This window comes from Phacochoerus africanus, chromosome 6 (genome assembly GCF_016906955.1).
Source record: "Phacochoerus africanus isolate WHEZ1 chromosome 6, ROS_Pafr_v1, whole genome shotgun sequence".
In the NCBI taxonomy this organism is placed as follows: Eukaryota; Metazoa; Chordata; class Mammalia; order Artiodactyla; family Suidae; genus Phacochoerus; species Phacochoerus africanus.
The window spans coordinates 123266031-123291125 of NC_062549.1; the positions used below are offsets into that span (position 1 = coordinate 123266031).

General features: G+C 41.2%; 1 protein-coding gene across 3 annotated transcripts in view; it reads right to left on the reverse strand.

Annotated features, from left to right (window-relative positions):
- ABCD3 (ATP binding cassette subfamily D member 3) overlaps nt 1–24655 on the reverse strand; it is an 81267-nt gene extending 56612 nt beyond the window's left edge. For 2 of the 3 annotated variants that reach the window (XM_047785258.1, XM_047785259.1), the window contains exon 1: nt 24469–24645. In XM_047785258.1, coding sequence (XP_047641214.1) covers nt 24469–24578 — 110 coding nt within the window. In that variant the 5' untranslated portion in view covers nt 24579–24645. Of the gene's footprint in view, nt 1–24468 lie in introns of all 3 variants that reach the window. The other variant, XM_047785257.1, reaches the window with a different exon arrangement.
- Nucleotides 24656–25095: the final 440 nt, after the last annotated feature.

Consider the following 25095-nt stretch of genomic DNA (forward strand, 5'->3'; position numbering starts at 1 on the left):
GAACTCTGACTGGGATGGAGGCCCCATTAACTTTCAGCCAACCCGCTGGGGAGGAGCCCCGAAGCGAGTGCTGTCCATCACGACGCTCAGTGAAGGGCGGAAAGCGTCAGGTCTTTAAGCCTCTAATTCGTACACACAAGCAGCTGCTCCAGTGAGGTCTTGGCCCTGGGGAAGGCAGCTCTGCAGCTAAGACTGACCCTAACGTGTGCAGAGGGGGTTACCTGGTGATCCGTACTCCTCATAGCTGGACAACAAGCCCTTCTGTGAAAGGAAATCTGGGTAGCACATCTCCCGATCCACTAGAGCGGCCATACATTACCCAGCCGTCTCTATTCAACACCTAGCTGAGCTCCAACCACCTGCAGAATGAACATTTTCAGTGACAGGTACCAGGTCACTGAACAAGGCTAGAAAGGCAAACAATTACAATTCGGTAGATGCTATCTTTTTTTTTTTCCGTCTTTTTTTTTTTTTCTTTTTAGGGCCACACCTGCAGCATACAGAAGTTCCCAGGCTAGGGGTCGAATGGGAGCTGCAGATGCCAGCTACACCACAGCCACAGCAATGTAGGATCCGAGTCACGTCTGTGACCTAGACCACAGTTCAAGGCAATGCCAGATCCTTAACCCACTGAGCGAGGCCTCAGGGATACTAGTCAGGTTCATTTCCGCTGAGCCATGATGGGAACTCCAGATGCTATCATTTTTAAAGTGCTTAGGTTTATTAGTGTTTATTAGTGCTTCTAGTTTTAGTTGTACTACAGGATCATTCATCTGTTTTTAAATTTTCATGAGACTGTAAAACTATTTGAGAAAATGTTTTTCATATATACGTTCAAGCATGCATAGTTAATTATGAGTCCCTTTTATAAGGCTTTTGAAATTCCTCTTTTGAAAGAATTAATATTTCCTCAATTTTGAGGCTACCAGCTATATAAATACAGATAAATTGCTTAGGATACACTAGAACGGTCTACTAGAACCCTATTTAGTGGGTTACATTTTTTTCACTTGAAATGTATGCTAAAGACTGTAGAGAAGTTAATTTACTTCTCCAGAACCAGATCTACTAGTAGGCAGATTCAAGTCTAACAAAAATTCAGTATTTTCCTTTTCTTGGTATTTATCCCATGAAACTAAAAAGACAAACCTGTCCTTTACTCTTGTGTGTTCCTTCTAACAAAATAATCTATTTATCAGCTAAATCTATTAAAATAGAAGTATTCAACATGTTCAAAATACATTAGCGATATGCACACTAAATGGTAAGGAATCTGTAATATCTATAGCAATCACCAAATATCAGTTGTCTTGTTACATTTCAGGGTATAACCAACTGCAATTATTTTTAAATCTCATTTTGTGACTATGAATCGTGATCGCTTATAAAACCAGTCAATGTTAACAATATCAATGTCACGTTCAATCAGGAGGTCCTCATCTACTTTCTTCTTACTCAATACATCAGCACACGTCCCAAAATATGACAACAATCTTGCATCAGTCCTTTTCGTTGCCTTGTCCAATAGTCCTGCCTAGACAAGGCAAGGAAAAAAGAATCAAAGTACCAGGATTTGATCTAGAAAAACAACCTGGTTGCTAGAGTATGAAAGAAGGGCACAGAAAAGATACGCTGTCAAATGCATGCTACTGAAAAGACAGATAAATTATAAAAGTGACATGGTCAAGAATCATTCAAATGCATACTAATTGCTTACTATATGCTAGGCACTATCCTAGATCAGCATTTCTCAAATCTTGGGGTCTCAGGATCCCCCAAAACTTTTATTTATTTGTGTTAAGTGGATATCTGTCATGTGGAATGTCAACCTCAGAAACGTTTAAAATATTTACTAATTTAAAGATAATAAATATATTATAAACAAATTTTATAAAAATACCTATATTTTCCCAAACAAAACAATTTAGTTAAAAATGGTGGCATTGTTTTATATTCTCGCAAATCTCCTTAATGTCTGGCTTAATAGAAGACAAATGGATTCTCATATCGGAGTCTGCATTCTTTCCAGCTACTGCCATACAGATAATTGTAAAACAGGAGTATTACAGTAATTGTGGATATTCTTCTGTGATACTGTATTGTTGCAATGCAGTTTGAAATTATCTCAATGAACTTGTACTCTGAAACAATAAAATTCACCCATCTATGTTATACTTCCATTGGCTCTTTTTACCCATTCAAAATTTTCTAAAGTCATGCATTTGTCATTTGGAAAATGCTGGTTCACTGAGTTATAGAGTATGCCTTCCAAATGTAATATATTTTATTACACAGTTTTAAAAATTGTATTTGTTAACATTGCCACAGTCTCATCAGAAAAGTCTTAAGCATTAAAAGGCTAGCAAGCTCACAGGAGCAGACAGGTTCTCCAAATTCTAATTTTCACTTGAAAGCTAAAATTGTAACTTTAGCAACAAACACTGCCAGCTGTTCTTCCCTGAAGGCTTGGCAAGAAAATGTCTGCAATGTTCAAAGCCAAATAATCACAGTTACTCAGTCTTTCTTTCAAGTAAAAAATGATGTTTGACAAAAAGAAAGGAAGGAAGGGAGGAAAAGGAAAGAAAGGAAAGGGAAGGAAGGAAAGAAGGAAGGAAGGGAGGAAAGGAGAGAGAGGAAGAAAAAAGGGGGGGAGAGAAAGAGGAAGGGAGAGAGAGAGGAAAGGAGAGAAAGAAAGAGGAAGAAGGAAAAGGCTGGCTCAGTTCACGACTCAAACCACCGCACGGTGCTTTCCTTCAAGACCTTGGTACTTCGGCACTTCAGTAAGAAGGGCTTTTGCCAACTTTTCATTTTTCTTTGGCAAAGACATTGCAAAAAAAGAAAATACCAGAAACCAACTACTTATAAAAAGTATAGGAGAGTTTTATTCAAGAAATATAAGGTCAGGAGTTCCCATTGTGGCGCAGAGGAAACGAATCTGACTAGGAACCATGAGGTTGTGGGTTTGATCCCTGGCCTCGCTCAGTCGGTTGAGGATCCAGCGTTGCCATGAGCTGTGGTGTAGGTCGCAGACGTGGCTCAGATCTGGTGTTGCTATGGCTCTGGCATAGGCTGGCAGCTACAGGTCTGATTAGACCCCTGGCCTGGGAACCTCTATACGCTGTGGGTGTGGCCCTAAAATGACAAAAAAGCCAAAAAAAAAAAATAATAATAATGTCAGATTAGTATTTCAAAAACCAATGTAACTCATCATAGTAGCAGTCTAAAAAAGAATAAACATCTGATTACAATAGATAAAGAAAAGGCCATTGACAAAAATCCAACACCTACTCATCTTAAAAAAAAAACTGTCATCAAAGTGGAAATAATAGGAACTTCCTCAGTCTGATAATGGGCATCCACAAAAACCTACAACTGTCATCATATCGACAAACTGAGTCTCTTAAGATCTGGAACGTGGCAGAGATGCCAACTCTCACTTCTTTTATTCACTACTGTTACTGGAAGGCACAGACAGTGCAGTAAGGTAAGGAAAAGAAACAAAAGGCATGGAGAATGGTGAAGCTATCTTTATCGCAGATTCCATAAACTTCCATATAAAAAAGGCAAAGAATTCTACAAAAAAAGCGGAGTTCAACCAGTTTCTAGGACACAGTATCTATACATAAATATCAACCGTATTTCTACATATGAGTAAAAGAAAAAAAACTGTAGTATTTCCATAAAATGTACTCAACAATTAAAAAACCAAACTATTGATGCATGCAACATGGATGAAGCTCGAAATCATTATGCTGGCTGAAAGCAGCGAGACAGAAACCTACATAGAGTAGATTCCACTCACATGAAATTCTAGAGCAGTCTAATCTCTAATACAGAAAGCATGCCAGGCTAGTGGAGGGGAGAGGACCAACTACAAAGGTGCGTAAGGCATCTTCCAAGTGATGGACATGTTTGTTATCTTGATTGTGGGGATGGTTTCACAGGTGTTTATGTGTCAAAACTCAGTAAGTTGTGTACTTTAAATATAAGCACTTTACTGTACATCAGTGATGCTTCAGTACATCAATGCCTCAATAAAGCTGCAGAGAAAAAAACAACCAAAATCTAGGAAAGGCTTTTTCCTAAGAACACAACAGAAAAGTACATTTTGTTTGCTCTTTATTGCTGGAGGGGTGAGGGAGAGGGAGATGAAATTAACTGTTCCTTAATAATGCCACAAAACACGTAAAATTAATAAGCAGAAACTTCCCTCAAAGACAGAAGGAGACAAACTGTGAGACTAGGAAAAAGAAATTGACAAAAGTTAAAATAGAATTTTGCAGATAACTTTCAGACTAAGTAAAAAAAAAAAAAAAAAAAGCACAATCCTGAAAACTTGAAGCAAAATTTAGCTACCCAGAAAAGTAACACTGACCCTAAAATTTAGTTCATTTTTCTAGGTCAGTGTCTCCTAGACTTCATGTAATGTATGTGTATGGACCTTTCCTGAAGGAAAACAAATTCTTACAGAGCCCAGCTTTGCATGAAGTTAGTGCTTCCATAAAAAAGTACGAGTATAAAATTAAGCACAATTGACCCTTAAAAATTCAGGTGTGGAGTCAATCCTTCACACAGTGGAAAATCCACCTACAACCAAGCAGGAGGCCCTCCAGCTCTGAGTTTCCACATCCTTCATTCAACCAACCACGGACTGCATATCGTCCTACATATTCAGTGAAAATAATCCACCCAGAAGTGGACCCTCAAGCTCAAAACCATTTGGGTCAACTGTATACACTCCTTTTGTTTATAGGTCTTCCAAAAACAACAAAACAAAGTTTATCATTTAAAAACAAGGAAAAAATTTAAAGCCAATAAAAACAGAATCAATATTCATTTAAAGTGACAGGTGATAAGTTCTCACTGTGGCGCAGTGGGTTAAGGATCTGGTATTACCACGGCTGTGGCACAGGTCACAGCTGTGGCTCAGCTTCAATCCCTGGCCTGGGAATCTCCATATGCTGCGGGCAAGGCCCTAAATTATAAATAAATAAATAGATAAATAGACAGGTGAGATAGAGTGACAGGTGAGATAACATCCCTACCGACCAATCACCAGCACTGGGGTAAAAGAGTAAAAGGAATTATTTACATATTATATGTTCCTGTTGACAGCCATGATTTTTTAAAAAATAATCTTCATTATTTTTCTTTTGTAAACAATGAGCTAGCTTTAAATCACTGTTCCATTAATGCTGATGAGATAATCTATTTATTGGTATATTCCCAAAAAAATGCTAAAAATTAAAATATTCAGTGAAACTATCACAGGACTCACTGCTAATAACTGTTACAAACTGGAATGTACAGAGATGAATGGTGATCTGTGCAATGTACCTGCTCACAAAAACGCAATCTGGCATAGACATATGTGTATCCTACCTGCCCACACATACACACCCCACGATGGGCCACATGCTCAGTCAGCTTTTCTCTCTTGAAGCTTCCACAAAATACCTAATTCAGAGTGTACAAGGGCATCTTAAAAGGGCTTCGCTTGGCCCAAACTAATCCACACACGAGCCCGAAGGTCTTTTATTGGTGTGCAACAATTAAAGTAACACTCTACTCAATTGCTCTTTTCCATGATTTCAAACAAAGCTTCATAAAATTTGACTGTGATGATCGTTGTACAACTATGAATGTAATAGGTTAATTTAAAAAGCTACTAAAAAAAGGATTTCCATTTCCTAGAAATTCTATGAAAACACCTTTCACTTGTAATTATCACTACAAAAGAAAATTTTAATAGAAAAATAATTCAGTATGAATACAAAAGTTGAAGAAGATTTTCTTAATTTTACATTCCTACACTTCAACCCAATGTGGGTTCTAACGCAGCAGATTAGTTTGCCATACAGGTGGTTTCTTTGGATGCTCACTTAAGCAACAATTCGAACACAACGATTAAACACAAATCCAGGAGCAAAAGTCTGCGATAGTATGGTAGTCATTCGCATGACCCAGAATGTGTTTATCCTAACGTATTTGTAATTTATGACCAAGATGAAAACACAAGTTAGAAACTTCTCATAGAACTCTAGGGCCCTGAAGAATGAATCTTTAGATCCGCTATCTCTAGGCGCTGCGGATACTGCTCCGGGACACCGATCAAAACATGATACTGACTATCACCTGGTCTCTAATGACTCCCCACATCTCTAGTTCTCACCTCTTTCCTGAGCACCTGACCTGAATATTCATTTTTGAATAAAGTATCTGTAACCTGGAGTCCCCGACGTGGCTCAGCAGTTAACAAACCTGACTAGTATCCATGAGGACGGGGGTTCAATCCCTGGCCTTGCTCAGAAGATTAAGGATCTGGCGTTGCCGTGAGCTGTGGGGTAGGTCACAGACATGGCTTGGATCCCCCGTTGCTGTGGCTGTGGTGTAGGCCGGCAGCTACAGCTCGGGTTGGACCCCTAGCCTGGGAACCTCCATATGCCGTGGGTGCGGCCCTAAAAAAGACAAAAAAAAAAAGCTATCTGTACCTGGATCTACTGAAACTGTTTTAAACTCTTACTTTCCACCCCAAATCTACACTTCCATCTTTAGATACTGAAATGGGCCCAAACTCAGGGAATGTACCTTCTTCTACCCAACTACCCGAGCCACAAACTTGGGAATTGTTCTTAGATATTCTCCCTTTCTCATACCCTTCCTACCCGATCTCTCTCCACACTCTCCTGTTCCTCTACGGCCATGACTTCAATCCGGGCTATCAAAATCTGTCACGGAAATGAACAATTTTCTCACCTGCTTTCTGAGCAGTTTCCTTATCATTTCTATTCTCTTCGAATTCACTTCCATCCACAGCCACATCAGGCACAGCCATACCAAATGAACCGAGGCCAATCAGGGCCCAGAAATGAGGAAGCCCTGAACAAAACTGGTGGCTATGGAAATGGAAAGAAAGATGCAAGAAAGCTCTGAGAAATGTCAGGGTGAGGGATAGATAAGAACTAATGCCTAACTGAATATGGAAATGAGAGAAGAGCAGAGACTTAAAGAACTACGTAAAGATAGAGGAGGTATTAGAAGCCTTCAGCTCCAAACTTCTGCCCTAAAAGGCAAAAATCATTTTTCCTCAGGTCTCACAGCTTGCACCCTGAGTGACCAGAGGACAGGGATCCCCTTACTATAATAAAGAGTAACAGTAGAAGCATTCGGGGAAAGAATACTTGGACTGTTTGTAAATGTGTGAAATTTCAAGTTCCAATAAGATGACCATACGGAATTATCCAGAAGTCAATAGATTTGAAGTTCAAGAGTAGCGATGTTGATTTGAAAGAAATTAACATGACAATAACGTGATTATATAAGGATACAACTCCTTTGGGAAACAAACATAAGAAATGTGAAAAGTGATTCTTGTATCTGTTTATTAAGACACTGCACTCAAAGTTTTAGAATGTGCTCTTAAAAAACTAGGTTTAGGTTGTTCCCTGACTGATACTGCTCCCAGGCCCTTTAAGAAGCAAACTTTCCTCTTAAAATGAAAGTTTGTTTACTGTAAGCCTCCAAATTATTCCTACAAGTAATCTGAAATAAAATGTCCAAACCATAATCAAAAATAACGAAGCACATGAGAAACTAGACTCTACAAGCAAGAATCAGCAGAAATTACAGAAAAAAAGAAGACCCAAAAAGATTTCAGATGTTGGAATTTCCAAACATACCCTACAAAACAATGCAGACCATATCTAAAGAAATAAATTGACAAAATAAAGATAGCTACCAAGACAAGGAAAGCAACACAGACTTAAGAATACCAAATGGAATTCTGAAAAATACAAAATACAACAATTAAAATTAAGTACTTAATCAATAGGCTTAACAGATTTCACACAGCTGAAGAGGAAATAATCTGGATGCTAAATCAGAAATTGACTCTCAGAGTATAGCAAGGAGAAAACAAAAAGATGGCAAAGAAATTAGAAAGTGGTTACAATAAGACTATCTCAGTTGGTATCCAGGAAGAATAAAGACAGAAAATAAGGCCGAGATAATGGCTGAAAATATTCCAAAATGGAAGAAAGATACCAATCCACAAAAATCAAAAGGCCCAGGGAATCCTAAGTAAGATAGATAAAAAATAAATCCACACCCAACCAAATCAAAATGAGCTTCAGAAAACCAAAGACAAACATAAATCCTTAAAAGCAACTACAGAAGACAAAAAGAATGACTACCTTCAAAGGAGCAAGTTACGAACAGATAGCTGACTTCTCAACATCGATAATGGAAACCAGAAGATGGTGGACTCAAATCTTCAGTGTACAGAAAGAAAATTACTGCTAATCCAGAAATGAATATTCAGGGGAACAAAAGACACTTACATGAACTCAGGCAAATACAGATATTACCTGACAACATGGATAGGGTTCATCATGAGCAGATTTGTACTAAAGGAATTTCTAAAGGACACATTTCAGGGGAGGGGAGGGTTGATCCCAGTTGGAAGGTGTAGATTGCAAGAAGGAATGAAAAACAAAGACTGTGCTAAATATAAAATTAACTCTACATGAATATTATATAAAGCAATAATAATAATGTACTACTAGGAAAAAAAAAACTTCTACAAAGGCATGTAAATCAGGAGTGAAGTCAACGGGATCTCTGAAGTTCTTTTACTGCCTGGGGGATGACGAAGTACTGGATGTAAGATTTCTAGGGTAACCCACAAAAAAAATTATTAAAGTATAGCTTATTTACAATGTTGTCCCAATTTCAATTTCTGCTGTACAGCAAAGTGACCCAGTTATCATATATACACATGCCCTTTCTTATATTATCTTCCATCATGGTCTATCCCAAGAGACTGAATGTGGTTTCTGTGCTATACAAGAGGACCTTAGCCATTCTAATAGCTTGCACCTACTAACCCCAAACTCCCCATCCATCCCACTCCCTCCCCTCTCATGGGCAACCATGAGTCTGTCCTCCATGTCTGTGAGTCTGTTTCGGCTTTATAGACAGGTTCATTTGTGCCATATTTTAGATTCCACATATAAGTGGTATCAAATGGTACTCTTTCTAACTGCGCTTTGTATGATAATCTCTAGTTTCATCAATATTGCTGCAACTGGCATTATTTCATTCTTTTTTAACTACACCTTCCATTGAATATATGTAAAATTTTAAAAAAAAGTTCAATAGAGAGATAACTTCCAAACTACTAAGAGAGATAAAGACAAAATGATGAATAAAAGAAAGCAATACTCTAACCACAAAGCAAGTATGCTGGTAATTAACAGCGAAAAGAAAAATACAAGAAAAATTCCCAAAGTTTGGAAACTGCAGTAGACTATTCAGTGAGACAAACTCCTACAAGGAGGAATCCTCCCCATCCTTGAATCTGGGCCAGGCCTGTGACTTGCGCCAGCCCACAGGATGGGCGGAAGCCCTTCTGCTTTCACCGTGGCTTCTCGGAATGCACACCTGAGACGACCATGCGAGGAAGCGGTACAGCCGACCAAGGGATATAACGTCACGTAGACGAGAACAGAGGCATCCCAGCCACCAGCCAGCACCAACTACCAGATATCAACCTTCCAGCACAGCCAATCCTCTTCTGAATACAGCCTCATAAGGGAACCCAGACAAAACCAGCCAAGGAACTACCCAGCCACCCAAAGAAATAAGGGGGGGAAATAACCACTGAGGTGGTCTGTTATAAACCAACAGGTAACTGACATAAAGAAAGAGATCCATGAGTCAAAGAAATTTTAAAATATTTAAACAAATAACATACATATCAAGTGATATGTTTACAGAATGATAGCTTACATATCAAACAAACCTGTAGGATGCAGCTCAACAGTGCTCAGAGAGCTTCATAACCTTAAATGCATACATTAGAAAAGAAGGCTGAAAATGCATCACCTGTATTTTTTTGTTCTTAGAGAACAATTAGGTGAACAAAGTATGAGGAATAAAAGAATTCAAATAAAAGCAAAAAAAAAATGAAATAAACAGATACTCAGAGTTTAGTAAAGCAAAACGAAGTCAGATTTTTGGAAAAAAATAACATATCTTACAAACGCACAGCAAGACTGATTCAAAAAAGTCAATATAACCAATTTTGAAAGTAACCTATAAATTAGACGAAATCCTCATCAAAATTCCAACATGCTAATTCTAAAATTAAACAGAAATAACACCAACGCAAGAGGTGGTAACTGAGGCTCATTTCATGTTCTCATGAGATTGGCTGCATTCATAAAGGTTCCTGCAAGGCACCTTTAGGAGAGCAGTAAATACTTATTTCCAAGGAGTAAATCAAGAGGTTCATAATGACGCTTAAGAAGAACTCATCAGGCAGCTTCAGGGAATAACGAGGAACAAGTGTGTTATCTTAAATCGTAAAGAAACAAAGATCTAGCCTGCCTTTCCTAACCGAACTGTGCCTCGGGGTAACCCAACAGTAGATTAAGTTTCATGTTCTGGAAGCGTTTCACCTGGTAAGTGAAGTAATAACAGATGTCCAATATCACCATTTTACAAGCCCTAACAATCTCACTGTTGTAGGCATCAAGTATCAGCGGCTGCTCAAATCACAAAAAGAGAAACCACCAGACATTATACACCACACACCTTGTGACAGAGGGTATATACCACATCAACACCTAGGAAGTATACTTGTCCAAAACCAAAACCAAAATCTAAATTTGATCAAGTTTTTAGATTCATCCACCAACTTACAGGCAAAACCAGGAATAAGGAATATGTGTACAACTGGTATAATCTTGATGACAGAGACTGTGCAGCTTCAACAAATTAACCCTAACACAGAAAAGGGAAAGAGAAACGGCGTGGGGACAAGCAGATTAAGAGAGAATTAGACAATAACAACAAACCCCACAAATACAATTAAATTATTCAGGAGTGTACCTTTAGGTGATAAAACTACAAAGAAACGCGAGGACGAAACTGCTTAGGGCCGAACAGGGCAGGAGCTGAGATTGGGAAGGGGCATGGCAAGGCTGCCAGGCGGCTGGCCGAGACTTCCCAACCCGAGTGGGAGTCACCAAAAAATTCATTAATTTATATATGTGTTTTATGCAATTTTCTATATTTGCTGTATAATATATAATTAAAAGGTTTGGGACATGCTGTAAAATTTGGTTGTGATGATTGTTGTACACCTATAAGAGAATTCATTATTTTTTAAAAAATCTTAAGAGCATTTCACCATGACTATAACATTTTAATATTAATATACTACACTAAAACTGTTAATTTAACAATTAACTTCACTTTGAATTTAACAGAAGACTTCTTTTAACCCCTGAATGGTTCTTGACCGGTCTTTTGAATCTGAAACTGAGTTGCCTTCCTGAGTTTGATCAATCTCTCTCTCCAAATCTTTATTCCCTTTTTTGTCCCTTCTGACCTCAATCCTGAGCTGCCTGAACACTAATCCACCAGAGTCAGATGACTCGAGTTCCTGTTGTTGATAACACCGTTCATGTGCTGAAACCACGAGTATATACACTTGTCCTCATTAACGTCCAAACTCAGGTGTTTCTCCAGGGCAGGACGAGCCGACAGACCCCTGGGCCATGGACCACCTGGCCTGAGATTCATAAACCAGAACATCCTGACTCCCGAAACTGTCACAAGATGATGATTAGTCCCAGCCTCTTTGTTCTTCCCTTAAAAAAAATAAAAATAAAAAGAGTTCCTGACGCGGCTCAGTGGTTAAACCAACACAACTAGTATCCATGAGGATGTGGGTGCAGGTTTGATCCCTGGCCTTGCTCAGTGGGTTAAGGATTTGTCATCGCTGTGGCTGTGGTGTAGGCCAGCAGCTGTAGCTCCAATTCAACCCCTAGCCTGGGAACCTCCACATGCGGTGTGTGTGGCCCTAAAAAGACAAAAACAAAAAAAAAACAAAAAACCTAACTCAAAGAAACAAGATGGAGTGGAGCTGAGGCTTGTCTCCCACTCCCCTGTTTGGTGCCCTGCAATAAAGCCTTACTTTGCTGAAAACACTTGTCAAGAATTAGCTCTCTGTGCCATGGGCATGAAGCCTCGCTTGGTTACAAATCTAAGTCCGTCAGAAGGCTTCAATAAAAATTCTTTATTCTGTCTTTTACCTTCCACATGGCTAATTCAAATTTAAGAACTGTTATAATCAGGTACCAGTTTTACCTTCCTGGTAAAAATAATAATAAAATAACTATCTCAAAAGAATATAGTAAAGAACAAATGCAAAATATTTACAACAATGCCTATAACATGGCAAGTACTCAATAAATAATTAATAGTAACATTACCAGCTTCGTGTCTTTGCAAGGCCGCCTTCTCAGATCATAAATCCATTAGCACTGGGTTCTGCGCATGCTGGTTTAGCTACCTAGAACGCCTTTAGCCCTTAAATCTCTCAGGATTAGGCACAAATGTGAAACGTGCCCAGGTAACAACCAGAACAATTAAACACTGCCAGCTCGGTGCCCCCTCCCACAGAATTATTCCTAGATCACAGGTCTAGTCTTACTGACTGAACAATTTCCTAGGTATTTGTATTTCCACAGGCTAAGGTTAGAAGCAAGGTTCATCAATTTGATCTCTCACTGCCTAGCCTAGTGACATACAGCAAGCAGTCAAGAGAATGTGCCAGATCAATGCTGCGTTTCCTCCCATTTTGGCATTTTCTCCAATGAAGAAAGCTATTTTGTGTGTTGTTGAGCCAGGGATAAAATATAGGGAGAAATGTATTCACCCATCAATAGTTAAACCGGAAATTATCTGATACCTATATGCTGATTCTGTCGTATATTTGCTTCCTCCCTGGCCTCACCCCTTTAAACAACGTATCTTGGGCATTAGTTTGGGGCGGGGAGAGCAAATGAATGCTATAGATGAAAATGTCTTAAATCTAACTTCCTGATACAATAAAATTATATTCACAGGTAAATGGAGAATAACATTTTATGTAAAATATACCAGGAGTTGTTTTTTATTTTTATTTTATTTTTTTTTATTACGCAAATGAATTTATCACACCTGTAGTTGTATCAGCAGTTTTTTCAAACTGGAAACTTGATGTGATATTTTAAGACACAGGATTCTCTCTTTTCATAGTCTGTGAGTTTCTTAACTGCAAAAGTCTTGTCTGATTTCATGTTTAATCTTCCCAAGCGCCCAATTCAAAAGTACAGTGAAATAGGTTCTACCTTTTCCCAGCCCAGGATCCGCCCAGGAAACAGACTTTCTCATCCACTCGCACAAGTCCTCAGCACAGAGCACTCGATGCTGAGGGTAGAGACCTGTATCAAACCCCAACTCTTGAGAACAGGACCTTTCAATCCTGTCCCCAAACCGAGCATCTGACCCAGCCGGCATGCCTGCCGCGGCGCCTGACCGCGGCGCATGCTCTTTGCGTTCCCTTCTTGGAGTGGTTCGCTGATTCCCACGCCAGCCTACTTCCTCCAGCCCTTGTTCCGGAAGGAAAAAAAGATCTGATTCTACCTCAATGTCTTCTTTTGCTATAACTTAAGTCCACCTCTAAGATTTAATGAAGAAAGAACGACAGTAACACTGAATTTGAAGTCAGAACATTGAGTTTGATGAAAATTACCACAAAGCATTTTTATAAGCAGGTTAAAAACACGCATAGTGACAAGGAAATGCAACAATATGCTAATACTATATTAATCAAAGCTAAGATGCACCGGCTGTAAATTGTATCCAAGTTTCAGAGAAGCTGAAATGTGAAAAAGTCCCACTCACTAAAGTAAGACAAATTTAAAGGACAATACTTTTCCCTTCCGAGGACACACCATGTCTCGTGCGGCTTACTGCACAGGTTTACAAAAGTGTACAAATGTTTTACACGTGACAGGCAGTGACACACAGAAACAGCATGCTGATTAAATGACTACATTATAAATTATCTAGAGAAGGTGCCTCATTCCACAAAGAACATTTTTTTTTGTCTTTTTATTATTTTTAGTTTAGGGCCGCACCCATGGCATATGGAAGTTCCCAGGCTAGGGGTCCAATTGGAGTTGTAGCCACCGGCCTGCGCCACAGCAATACAGGATCCAAGCTGCATCTGCAACCTACAGCAATGTCAGATCCTTAACCCACTGATGGAGGCCAGGGATTGAATTCGCATCCTCATGGATACTAGTTGGGTTGGGTTCCTTAACACTGAGCCATGATAGGAACTCCTATTTTTAATGCCAATAGATAACTTCGTAAGCATAGAGTATATCAGTAAATCATATAAGCCACATTTACGTCTATTATTATGGCACTATTATAGCGGTATGTGAGATTGCTAATCTATTTACAGATATCACATTAGCTGAATGCTTTGATGATCTTTTAATTTTATGCTTTATTAATTTAATTGCATTCATTCAGGACTGCTAATCTGGCCAAAGGGCAACAAATGCATGTTGGACAAAAAAACAAAACAAACCACCATTAGCACACTCATTGGTTTCACCTAACAAGGCTTCAAACTATCTCAATATGCCTAATGGTTCCCACTGAAGAGCATTATCCAGAGCATTTTACCCTTATGCTTATGGAAGGCTATCTTCTTGACAGAGATGCCTAAGACAAAAGTGATCGCCTCATAAAAAGAAAGTCATGATAGGAGTTCCGTTGCAGCAAAGCGGGTTAAGAAGCCGACTGCAGCAGCTCTGTTTGCTGCAGAGGTGCAGGTTAGATGCCCAGCCCAGCACAGTGCATTAAAGGATCCGGTGTTGCTTAGCTGCAGCGTAGGTGACAGCTGTGGCTTGGACCGAATCCCTGGTCTGGGAACTTCCATATGCTCTAGTTGGGGCCATAAAATTAAAAAAAAAAAAAAAAAAGAAGAAAGAAAACCTCTTAAGCAAGGGCCTTACATCTACTTTGCTGTAGAAATGACTACAAATGACATTTTTAAAAAACCCTAACATTCCATAAAAATCATTGCAAAAAAATCATTGCAAAAAAATAACAATAGGGAAATACAGTATTTCTTTCACATAAAATTCAATCTGGCATATGCAACTCTAAAGAAAATTACAAGGAGCACCTACCTTTCTTCTTCATAATTCCAGTTTACATTTTTATTACAATAGATTAGAAGGTGATGATACTCACCAGGTCTTGGCTAAGTCTGACGTTGATCCTGGGGAAAAAATTACAACTTATTTTTCTAAATGGCTAGTATGGTATAGGTACTTGAAAGAAAACGGTAAATTCCTGGAGCAAACATGAGTTCACCAAAAAGTCATGGTGGGAGTTTCCTTGTGGCTCAGTGGATTAGGGATCCAGCATTACCACAGCTGTGGCTCAGGTTGCTGCTGTGGCGTGGGTTCGACCCCTAGCCAGGGAATTTTCACATGCTGCAGGCATGGCCCACCCCCCCAAAAAAAAGTCATGTCAGACCAAACTACTTCTTGTCTCTGAAGGGACTATGAAAATTCTGTAAACTTGGTTTATTATGCTCCAAAGCATTTGTTACAAACCCAATCAGGGGTTCTCCATCTTTTCCATGTACAAGGGGAAGATGCCACATAGAGCTCAAAGGTCTCATCCTCACAGCTGAAGGGACTGAAAGAAAGATCCTCCCCCCTGGCTCCAGCAGAAACATCACAGGGGAGGAGGACTCTGACCCATCCAGCAGGGATCAAATGCCTAGTCCTGCGGCGGAGCGCCACGTCATCACCAGAAGGCATGTAATTACCAGGTGTGGAAAGGTACTGGTAAGTTAAAGGTGAGAACCAATACAACATCCAAAAGGAATCGTTTACAACAAAGGTTACAGTGATATAAATAGACTGTTCTATGCTTGGTCCTGTCCAATACTTTATTTATTGACAAAATACACAGGAGGAATACTAATGAAATGTACAGGATGAAAAAAAAAAAAACTTAGAAAGCAATGTGCTCATCAAGATAAGCTGTAAATACCCACAGCCAAGTTAAAAAAAAAAAATCAAACACAAGTTGAGAAGAGGAAAGGAAGGGAAAACAACTGTGTAAGCTAAAATATGAGTGAAGAATACTATTTTAAAAATGAATAAAACCTGAACTATTTTAACAAAAGCTTTGGATTTACAGTCCGTTCCATGCTGTCAAGGCAGACCACACTTAGAATAAGGAATTCAGTTTCACACCTCCTCCTTAATAAAGGGTGGAGAAATAAAGATTATCATATTCAGGAAGCAGCAACCGAAAAACTGCAGAGGCCTGAAACCATATCACATAAAAGTAATTCAAATACTTTCCAACTCTCGGAGTTCCCATCGTGGCTCAGTGGTTAACGAATCCAACTAGGAACCCTGAGGTTGCGGGTTCGATCCCTGGCCTTGCTCAGTGGGTTAAGGATCCGGTGTCACCGTGAGCTGTGGTGTAGGTCGCAGACTCGTCTCGGATCCAGCATTGCAGTGGCTGTGGGGTAGGCCAGCGGCTACAGCTCCAATTCAACTCCTAGCCTGGAAACCTCCATATGCTTCGGGAGCAGCCCAAGAAATGGCAGAAAGACAAAATCAACAACAACAAAGCAAACAAACAAAAAATACTTTCCAACTCTGAAGGATTCTGTCAGTTCAAAAGGTTTCCTTAGGGAGATTTTCATGGGCATATCTGAGGAAATTTTTAAGAAGGATAAATGGTTTTTGAGACCCTAACAATGGGACGTTTTGCTGTTTCTTTAGCAAGCATGGGGAGGGCTAAAGTTATCTTTTATTTATGGCGCTTTATTCCAGCTACTGAATTAAGATATTTTCTCAGTTAATCCTCACAACTACTGAGATAAGTAAACACTATCATCCCTGTTCTACAGATGAGGAAACCGAGGCTCAAAGAGACTGAGCACACTGACCAAGGTCACAAGCCTACAAACAGCCGAATAAAAATCTGAACCCAGATCCAACTCCAAAGCCCGTGTTTTATACTAGGCCAAGTGCCTCCCTGATAAAGCGATGTTGCCATATGTAAAAATGTGCATTCCTACAAATTTAAATAATTCTGCAATATTATTCTACACCTCTAAAGCTGTCCCCTCCAAATTCAAACACCCCTTGGCGGTTAGAGAACTAAATCTGCTCCCGCTCATAGTGCTCTCTAGCACAACTCTTTGTTAAGTAATATGCGGCATGTGTGTGGCTCCAGAATGTTCACACCTTTTCCATAAACACTAAAGGAAAGCTCATAATGTTACATCCTTCATTCATCCTATTTCTGGTCATTCATTCCAAGGAAATAATTCAGCAGAGACAGAAATGCTCACTCAGAAAAATATATAGTATTATCTACAAAAATTACAGAAGCAATCTAAACACCCAGTACCTAAGGGTAAAAGAAATCCTGAAATAGTCACACAAGGTTTGTTTTGCTTTTTAGGGCCCCGCCTGCAGCATAGGGAGGTTCCCAGGCCAGGGGTTGAATTAGAGCTACAGCTGCCAGCCTACACCACAGCCACAGCAACGCCAGATCCGAGCCCCATCTTCGACCTACACCACAGCTCACCACAACGCTGGATCCTTAACCCACTAAGCAAGGCCAGGGATTGAACCTGAAACCTCATGATACCTAGCCGGATTCGTTTCAGCTGCGCCACCACGGGAACTCCACATAAGGAGGTTTTTTTTTTTTTTTTTTCCTTCTTCTTCTTTTCTTTTTATGGCCACAGCTGCAGCATATGTAAGTTCCTGGGCCAGGGACGGAATCCAAGCCACAGCTGCCACCCAAGCCATAGCTGCTGCAAAGTCCAATCCCTTAACCCACTGCACCAGTCTGGGGATCAAACCTGCACCTCCGAAGAGACCTGAGCCACTGTAGTCAGATTCTTAACTTACTGCACCACGGCAGCAACTCCACAAAGGAATATTTATGCATTTCTTTTAAAATACAGTAGTGGGAGTTTCTGCCCATGGCACAAGGGTATGGGTGGCATCTTGGGAGCACAGGGACACAGGTTCGATTCCCCGGCCCAGCACATTGGGTAAAGGATCTGGCATTGCCACAGCTGTGGCTTGGATCTGATCCCTGGCCCAGGAATTCCATATATCTCGAGGGTGGCCAAAAACGGAAAAAAAAAAAAATATATATATATATGTATATATATATATACACACACACACACATACAGTAATGAAACACAGGAAAGATGCCTAAGTTTTAAATGAAAATGACAAAAGATGTATACAACTTTGTGAAAATATATGCATATAAATAATAAAAGGTAATAAAAAATAATAGGTGTGTTATGATGACATTATGGATGATTTTTAATTTTTTTAATTGCCTTGAACGTTTCCACTCTAATTGTTAACTGTCAAAAGCAGGTTATAGGAAATTCTCTTCGTGGTTCAGCAGTTAACAAACACGACTAGGATCCATGAGGACGTGGTTCTTTTGATCCCTGACCTCACTCACTGAGTTAAGGATCTGGCATTGCAATGAGATGTGGTGTAGTTCACAGACTCGGCTCAGATCCCACGTTGCTGTGGTATAGGCTGGCAGCTGTAGCTCCAATTCGACCCCTAGTCTGGGAACTTCCATATGCCGAGGGTGCGGCCATTAAGAAAAAAAAAAAAGCAGGTTATAAAATAATAATGATACTATTTTAATAAATTTCTACGGCTTGCTTTTACCCATGCATATACAAGGGGCCCAACTCCTAAAGAGCCTAAAATATACTTAAAGAGACAACATTTACATCTGTAGCAAGAAAAAAAATTGTTATTTAAAACAGTAACCATAGCCCTTAGAAATGAGCATCTCAAATAGTCATTCAACAAACATTTTTTGAGTGCCTGCTATATGCCAACCACAGCTCTAGCCACTGGAGTTAAAACAAGAACAAAACACATGAGAAATTCCTGCCCCCGCAAAACTTATATCTAAGCAAGAGACAAAATAAGAAGTTAATGTGTGAACTAAATAGTGCAATTGACGGTGATAAGTGCTAAGGAGAAATCGAAAGCCAAGAAAGGGGCAGTGTGCGTGGGTAGGACTCTCTATTTTCAAGTGAATAGCAATGCGGAGTTCCTACAGTGACTCATCGGAAACGAATCCCACTAGTATCCATGAGGATGTGGGTTCGATCCCTGGCCTCACTCCGTGGGTTAAGGATCCTCGTTGCCATAAACTGTGGTGTAGGTCGAAGATGGGGCTCGGATCCTGCGTTGCCGTGGCTGTGGTGTAGGCTGGAAGCTACTGCTCCGATTCAACCCCTGGCCTGGGAACCTCCATATGCCATGGGTGTGGCCCTAAAAAGACCAAAAAAAAAAAAAAAAGATAAAGTGAGTAGCAATGGAAGGTCTCACAGATAAGACATCTGGTAAAAGACTGAAAAACGAGAGGGGAAACAGTGGGGAAATATGGGGAAATCCAGGCAGAGGATCAGCAACTGCAAAGCCCTAAACCAGAATGTCTAGTCAATGATGCTAACGTGCCCCGAAGTGAGAAGTGTAATTAATTAAACGGTCTGCACCCAGTTACCCCCAGCAGACCCCAGACAGCCCTACAGTTCTGAGAACACGACTTGCATCTGTTGGTTTTGGTTCTCAGCTGCTTTTCCCCGCAAATCCTTTAAGGCCTTCTGTATCTATAGTCGCTTACTCATCTCCTTTTCATTCGGAGGATCTGTATGGGCCCAGCCCCAGGGCCATGCACTCGGGGTTCATCCTGAGGGTCTCACGCAAGGCCAGCCCCTCACCTGACGCACACATGCACTTCGCAGAACACTCAGTGAGCCCATGAAACTGAGAAAAGCGCAGCCCAATCACATGAAGGAAAGCTGACTCAGCATGCAGGAGAGTGGTAGCGAGGTTAGTGGGGAGAGAGGACAGGGGGTAGGAGCCAGCGACAGGAAAGACTCAGCGACAGGCCACAGCGCCGAGGTGCGGGGAAAAAGAGCCGGCAAATTTCCAACAGTGGGAAGGTCCAAGAAACCTGCAAATCAAAGGATGTCTCCGTGTGAAGCTGTTCACTATGTTGTGATAGAATCCTTGCCACTACTCCCAAATTTTCAATAAAACTCCACTACAAACACCTGCTTTGTGATGGATACTTTAGAGGAATCAAGGCAGGTACCAAATGACAAGCTCAAGAGACAAGACAGAAGTGGGATCGAGAATAGGGCAGAAGCACAGATGTGAAGTAAGCCATGACCCAGAGAAAGACCAGCTCCAGGAAACTCCTCAGAAATAGCTGGGGAGGAACCTGTGTTCCCACCATCTACACAGCCTGGGACTTTGAAGCTGGTGAACAAGGCTACATCCTGATGGCCAACAGCTAGATCACACCCAGTAAAGCAATTAATCCATGAAACAAGAAAAGTACCTAAATTCACAGTCTAAAAACCCTTCATGGAAAGGGGACCTGGACCTAACCCTTAAAAGTTAAGAGTTGAAGAACAGAAGAAACAGGAAGAGATATTCCAGGTGTGGCTAATATCACGAACAAGGCTCCCAAGCCAGGAATGAGTGTGGCCTGTTCAGAGAACAGTACAGAAACTGGCCTGTTTGGTGCGAGCCACATGGGAAGTCCCAGAAACTGGTCTGTGTGGAACAGAGCACCGTCACTGGCAGGCAATGGCACACGAGATTAGCCAGGTAAGATGAGACCAGATAGACGAAGGTCTGAAATCCAGGATGAGAAATCTGAACCTTGACAACCATTCATCAGAAGGGAAAGAAAACTGCTTTGTTCTGCTTTTGTTCTTGGGTTTTTAAGATCATAAACAGTTTGTCAGTGTCGACTGGCCCTTGCCCTGCCTTCTAAAACTGACCCACTGATTTCCTACCCCTCAGCTCACATTACATAATCTCAGATACACGACAACCGCTGGCTGCTCTGAAGATAATGTCTCTACTCGTGCTTGTACTGATAGCCCATCTCCAGCTGCTGGTCACACAATTACCCTTTAAAGGGTTTCAGCTATCCTACATCATTCGTCCACTCCTCAATACTTCCTGAATGTCTATCCCGTGACATGTGTAAACTAGGAACTTACAGACAACTCAGTTCATGCCCTCTAGAAACTCAGGTGGATGTAGGCAGAAGCCAAGAGCATCAACTCGTACAACACAGAGCAGTAACCAGCGTAGAAGGATGCTTAGAGCAGCATGAGAGCAGAGGACAACATCATCAGTTTGGAGACCAGGACAAGACAGAAAAGATTCACGACAAAGTGCTGACTGCCCTGAGTCCTGAAGGAGAACACATACGGGGCTGGAAGTGATTACAATCCGACTGCAACGAGCCTGTCCTACTCAGAGACTGCAGCTCCACAGGGCTGGCTGAGGAGGAGAAGTGGACCATTCCCGCAGACTAAGAACTGTGAATTTTAGAAGAGCTGAAAGATTTTAATGAAGAAATAAACATGAATCATGACCATGTTTGTGTTCCTTCAAAAGAGCTCTGGTGGCAGCAGGAGGACTGAAAGACCCCCACCAAGCTTCTTCCTCCCATAAAATGCAACAAAAATCGGATAAAGGCTGCTATTAACGATCAATTCATCTTCAACTACACATTACTACCCCCTTTACAGGTTTCGTTCACATCCTTCATAAAACCTTTCTTAACTCTTCCCAAACACGTCAATCTCGTCTTTCTCAGCATTTCTAAGGCATAACTGTCTGTACACTGCATTGTCATCATCTTACTCATCGTTTTAACGAATTCACATTTAAAGCTGTCATATATTTTCTGTATGTGTGAAACACACACACACCCCTCTCTCTATCCCACAGCACCTAGCGCCTAATACAACATTAAGAAATAGATACTTCCTTTGAACCAAATACATAAAATAATCAAACCTAGGGTGAAAAGGGTAATACCGTGGTCACGTGGCATGAATGCAAGGGAACTTTCCAGGGAGATGAAGATGTTCTAATTTATGAGCCGGATGTGTTATGCCGTTGTATCCATTTATTTTAAAAATGTAAAATATTTCTACAGTTCAACACATATAAATTTTACCTAAAAACCTTTAAAAATAGAGGTGGGAGCAAGGAGCTTAGGTGGAACAGGAATGGTAGACTATTGATGGTACTTCTCCTGCAAAGTGTTTAGGGGGTCCATTATATTATTCTGTTTAGTTTGAATATGTGTGAAATTTTCCGTAATAAAAAGTCATATATAGAGATAGACAGAGATACATATGATTTGACTGGGTGAAATATCTGCATTAACAAGACTAAATTTTACTCAGAACATAAAATTACTCATTCTCCTAATGTCTGGAATAATATGACACTTTAACTTTTAAAGTGACTTTACTAGCTCTATTATCTATCTGATTCTAAGGAACGTCTTCAAAGACAAATCTACTATTCATAATAGAGGCCAAAAAAGGCCAAGCAGTCGCAGGTTCCTTAATTAGGCACTAGATAGTAAAATTAATTAGCCCTATTACCAAAGATATCCAAAAAGCCAGTAAAATATAAAGTTAGAATTTTCTAATCTTCAAGCTATGATGCCAAAGACAGTGACTGAAAGACATCCAAGATTCAGGAAGTATATTATCTACATAGACTCAATACCATTCTTAATGATTTAAAAATAATTCAACCATTTTATCTCAGTAATTTAAACTTATCTGCTCAGAATTTGCCTTCTCCTCCCACAAACTATTTAATATGTAAAATAAAGATTTTCCTCACTCCTGCCAATGCAAAAGATTAACAAACTTTTGTTTGGTAAATTAAGTGCTGCATCATCTAATCTCCCAAAAAGTTTACAAAGTTTCTCAAAAAGAGATTTTTCAAGCATTTTATGTAATAATGAATAAACACCTAAAATTATTTGCTAAGACAGATTCTATTATACTATTTTGTGCTTACTATTTCCCATAAGACTATGTTTAAAATTTCCCTTACTCACTAATCAATGGCCTTATTAGTTAGTAACTCCTTTAGCTGTGATTGGAAAAGACCCGAAGAGTTTCTGCACTGCTGATAATGTTAGCTTGGTGCAGCTCTGGGTGGTGATTAAGTGAATGAGCTCCATTTGTGAAACTCTTTCAAGCTCAACACTTAATGAGTATTTTTCCACAAGTATGCAACACTCCAATAAAACAAAAAAATTTTTTTTAATCATAAAAACAAGCTAGAGCTGCTAGGGCAGCTCGTACTAAAATACCTGTTCTATGCGCTGAAACACATCTCTGCAAAAATGTAATTCAAAGGTATTTTACATTTTCTATTGGTGTATTCCCAGATAACAAACAACTTCCATCTGCAACTGGGAGCTCAGCAAGCATACAATCTAATAGAAAATTTGGTTTATATTTTCCAGAATTACTCATTTTAAAAGCAACCTGAATAGGAGAAACATGAATAGGTACAGTATTGTCTGGACAAAGATGCAAATCATTTTCAACTCTGTTAAACAGATTTAGGAAGGAAAAGAAAGGTCACCGATTCAGACTTTAATAAGATAAGGAAGTCAGGAGATGGTTAGTTAAGAACTTCATGGGAATTAAAGCCACTTGTCAGTGGTTTGGTCAAAAGTCTACTAATTAGATATAACGGGCAAATCAAAACAGAAGGCAAACAGTACCTGCCCAAATAAATAAATAAATAAAATGCATGAAAGCACTATGCCAAAATTTAATATGAAATATACAAGAGTGGCAGGAATGCTTAGGAAGTAGCCTTTTCTCATTCATTTGCTGAAGGAAAGTGACTCTTGGCAAATAAAAAATTATGTCAGTAACCCCAGAACAGTAACTCAATTCTTTCTCTCCCTTCTCTAATGTTATAATCTCCCCAAATTAAATCTAAACATTAAAATTCTCGAGGAGGCAAGCAGGGGAGTATAATCAAAGAGAATCCTAACCCTTACCTAAAACACTTTCACCTTCCACCTGCGAGTCAGGGAAGGGAACCTGCCCTCCTAATACCTCGGAACCGATCAGCCTTTCCAGATGAAATGCCTGGGAGTTCAATGACCAACTCCAAGGGGACACCACTTTACAAGGCAACTTTGCCAAGCGGACCCAAGATAGTTCGTGTGAACCATCCTCGCGACTCTCAACAGCAACTACTAAGGAATCGTGCCAAAGCTCATCCAATGGTTTAGACCACAGCCTGGTGAGTCCAGTCTCCATCCTCCCATCATACATACACGTCCACAAAGCAAACCCACGGTCTGGCAGGGGATGAGGTGGCAAAACTAAAACACACCCAGAAAGTTAATGCAGGAAGGACGTGGTTTGGGGAGGACACGGGGAAGCCACGTCGGGACAGAGGCACAGGTTTGCCCACGGGCGCAGAAGAACGATTCCTTCACACCCCCGGGGGCAGAGTGAGCAGCCGGAAAGGCTGGCGGAGCGCAGGCAGCTCTGGGGCCGCCCGCGCCTCTGGGACACCGGGACACCCTGACATTGGAGCCTGGCAGCGGCGGCCGGCCCCTCTACGCTTGACCCCGCCGGGCAAAGATTGAGAGCGCGCGGGGAGCTCCCGCTCGGGCCCGGGAACGCGGCGCGGCCACGGGCCTTCTTACCCGTGCAGGCCGAGGGCGCGGCGCCGTTTGTGGAGCAGGCAAAGCAGCAGGAAGGCGGCCCCCGCCAGCGAGGAGTTTCGCACGGTCAGGTACTTGCTGAAGGCCGCCATGGCACAGCCTGTGCGAGCGACTCGGGGACGGGGACCCGGGCGCGGCGGCGACTACCTTAATGCAGGAAGCGCGGGGGAGACTGGGAGGAGAGGAGCGCGCCGAGGGAGGGCGGGGCCGGCCGCGCAGGACCGCCCCCTGGCGCGGCCGCGCGCCGGAACCCCCGCCCCCGACCTCGGCTCGGCGGGAGCGCGCGCGGGCGCAACGGAGGCCGGACAGTTCCCGGGAGGCGCTCTGCGCACGCGCCGACCGTCGCAGAGTCACCGGGAACGCGGGCGCAGAGACGGCCGCCGAGCCTCCTTCGGCAGCTCCTTGGTGCTCCGAGGCCTCGGGGTGGCCCCCGCCTCGCCCCTACCCCCACTTCCGCGCGCGCGCACACCCAGGCTTTCTCAAGAACTGGAAAAGCGGGCCTGGCCTGCGCGGGCCTTGGTGGGATCAGCCACGCCACTCGCCTGGATGGGCTGTCACCACCCTCTTAAAGGCGCCTGGAGGAGAGGAACAGCCCGTCACAGATCATTT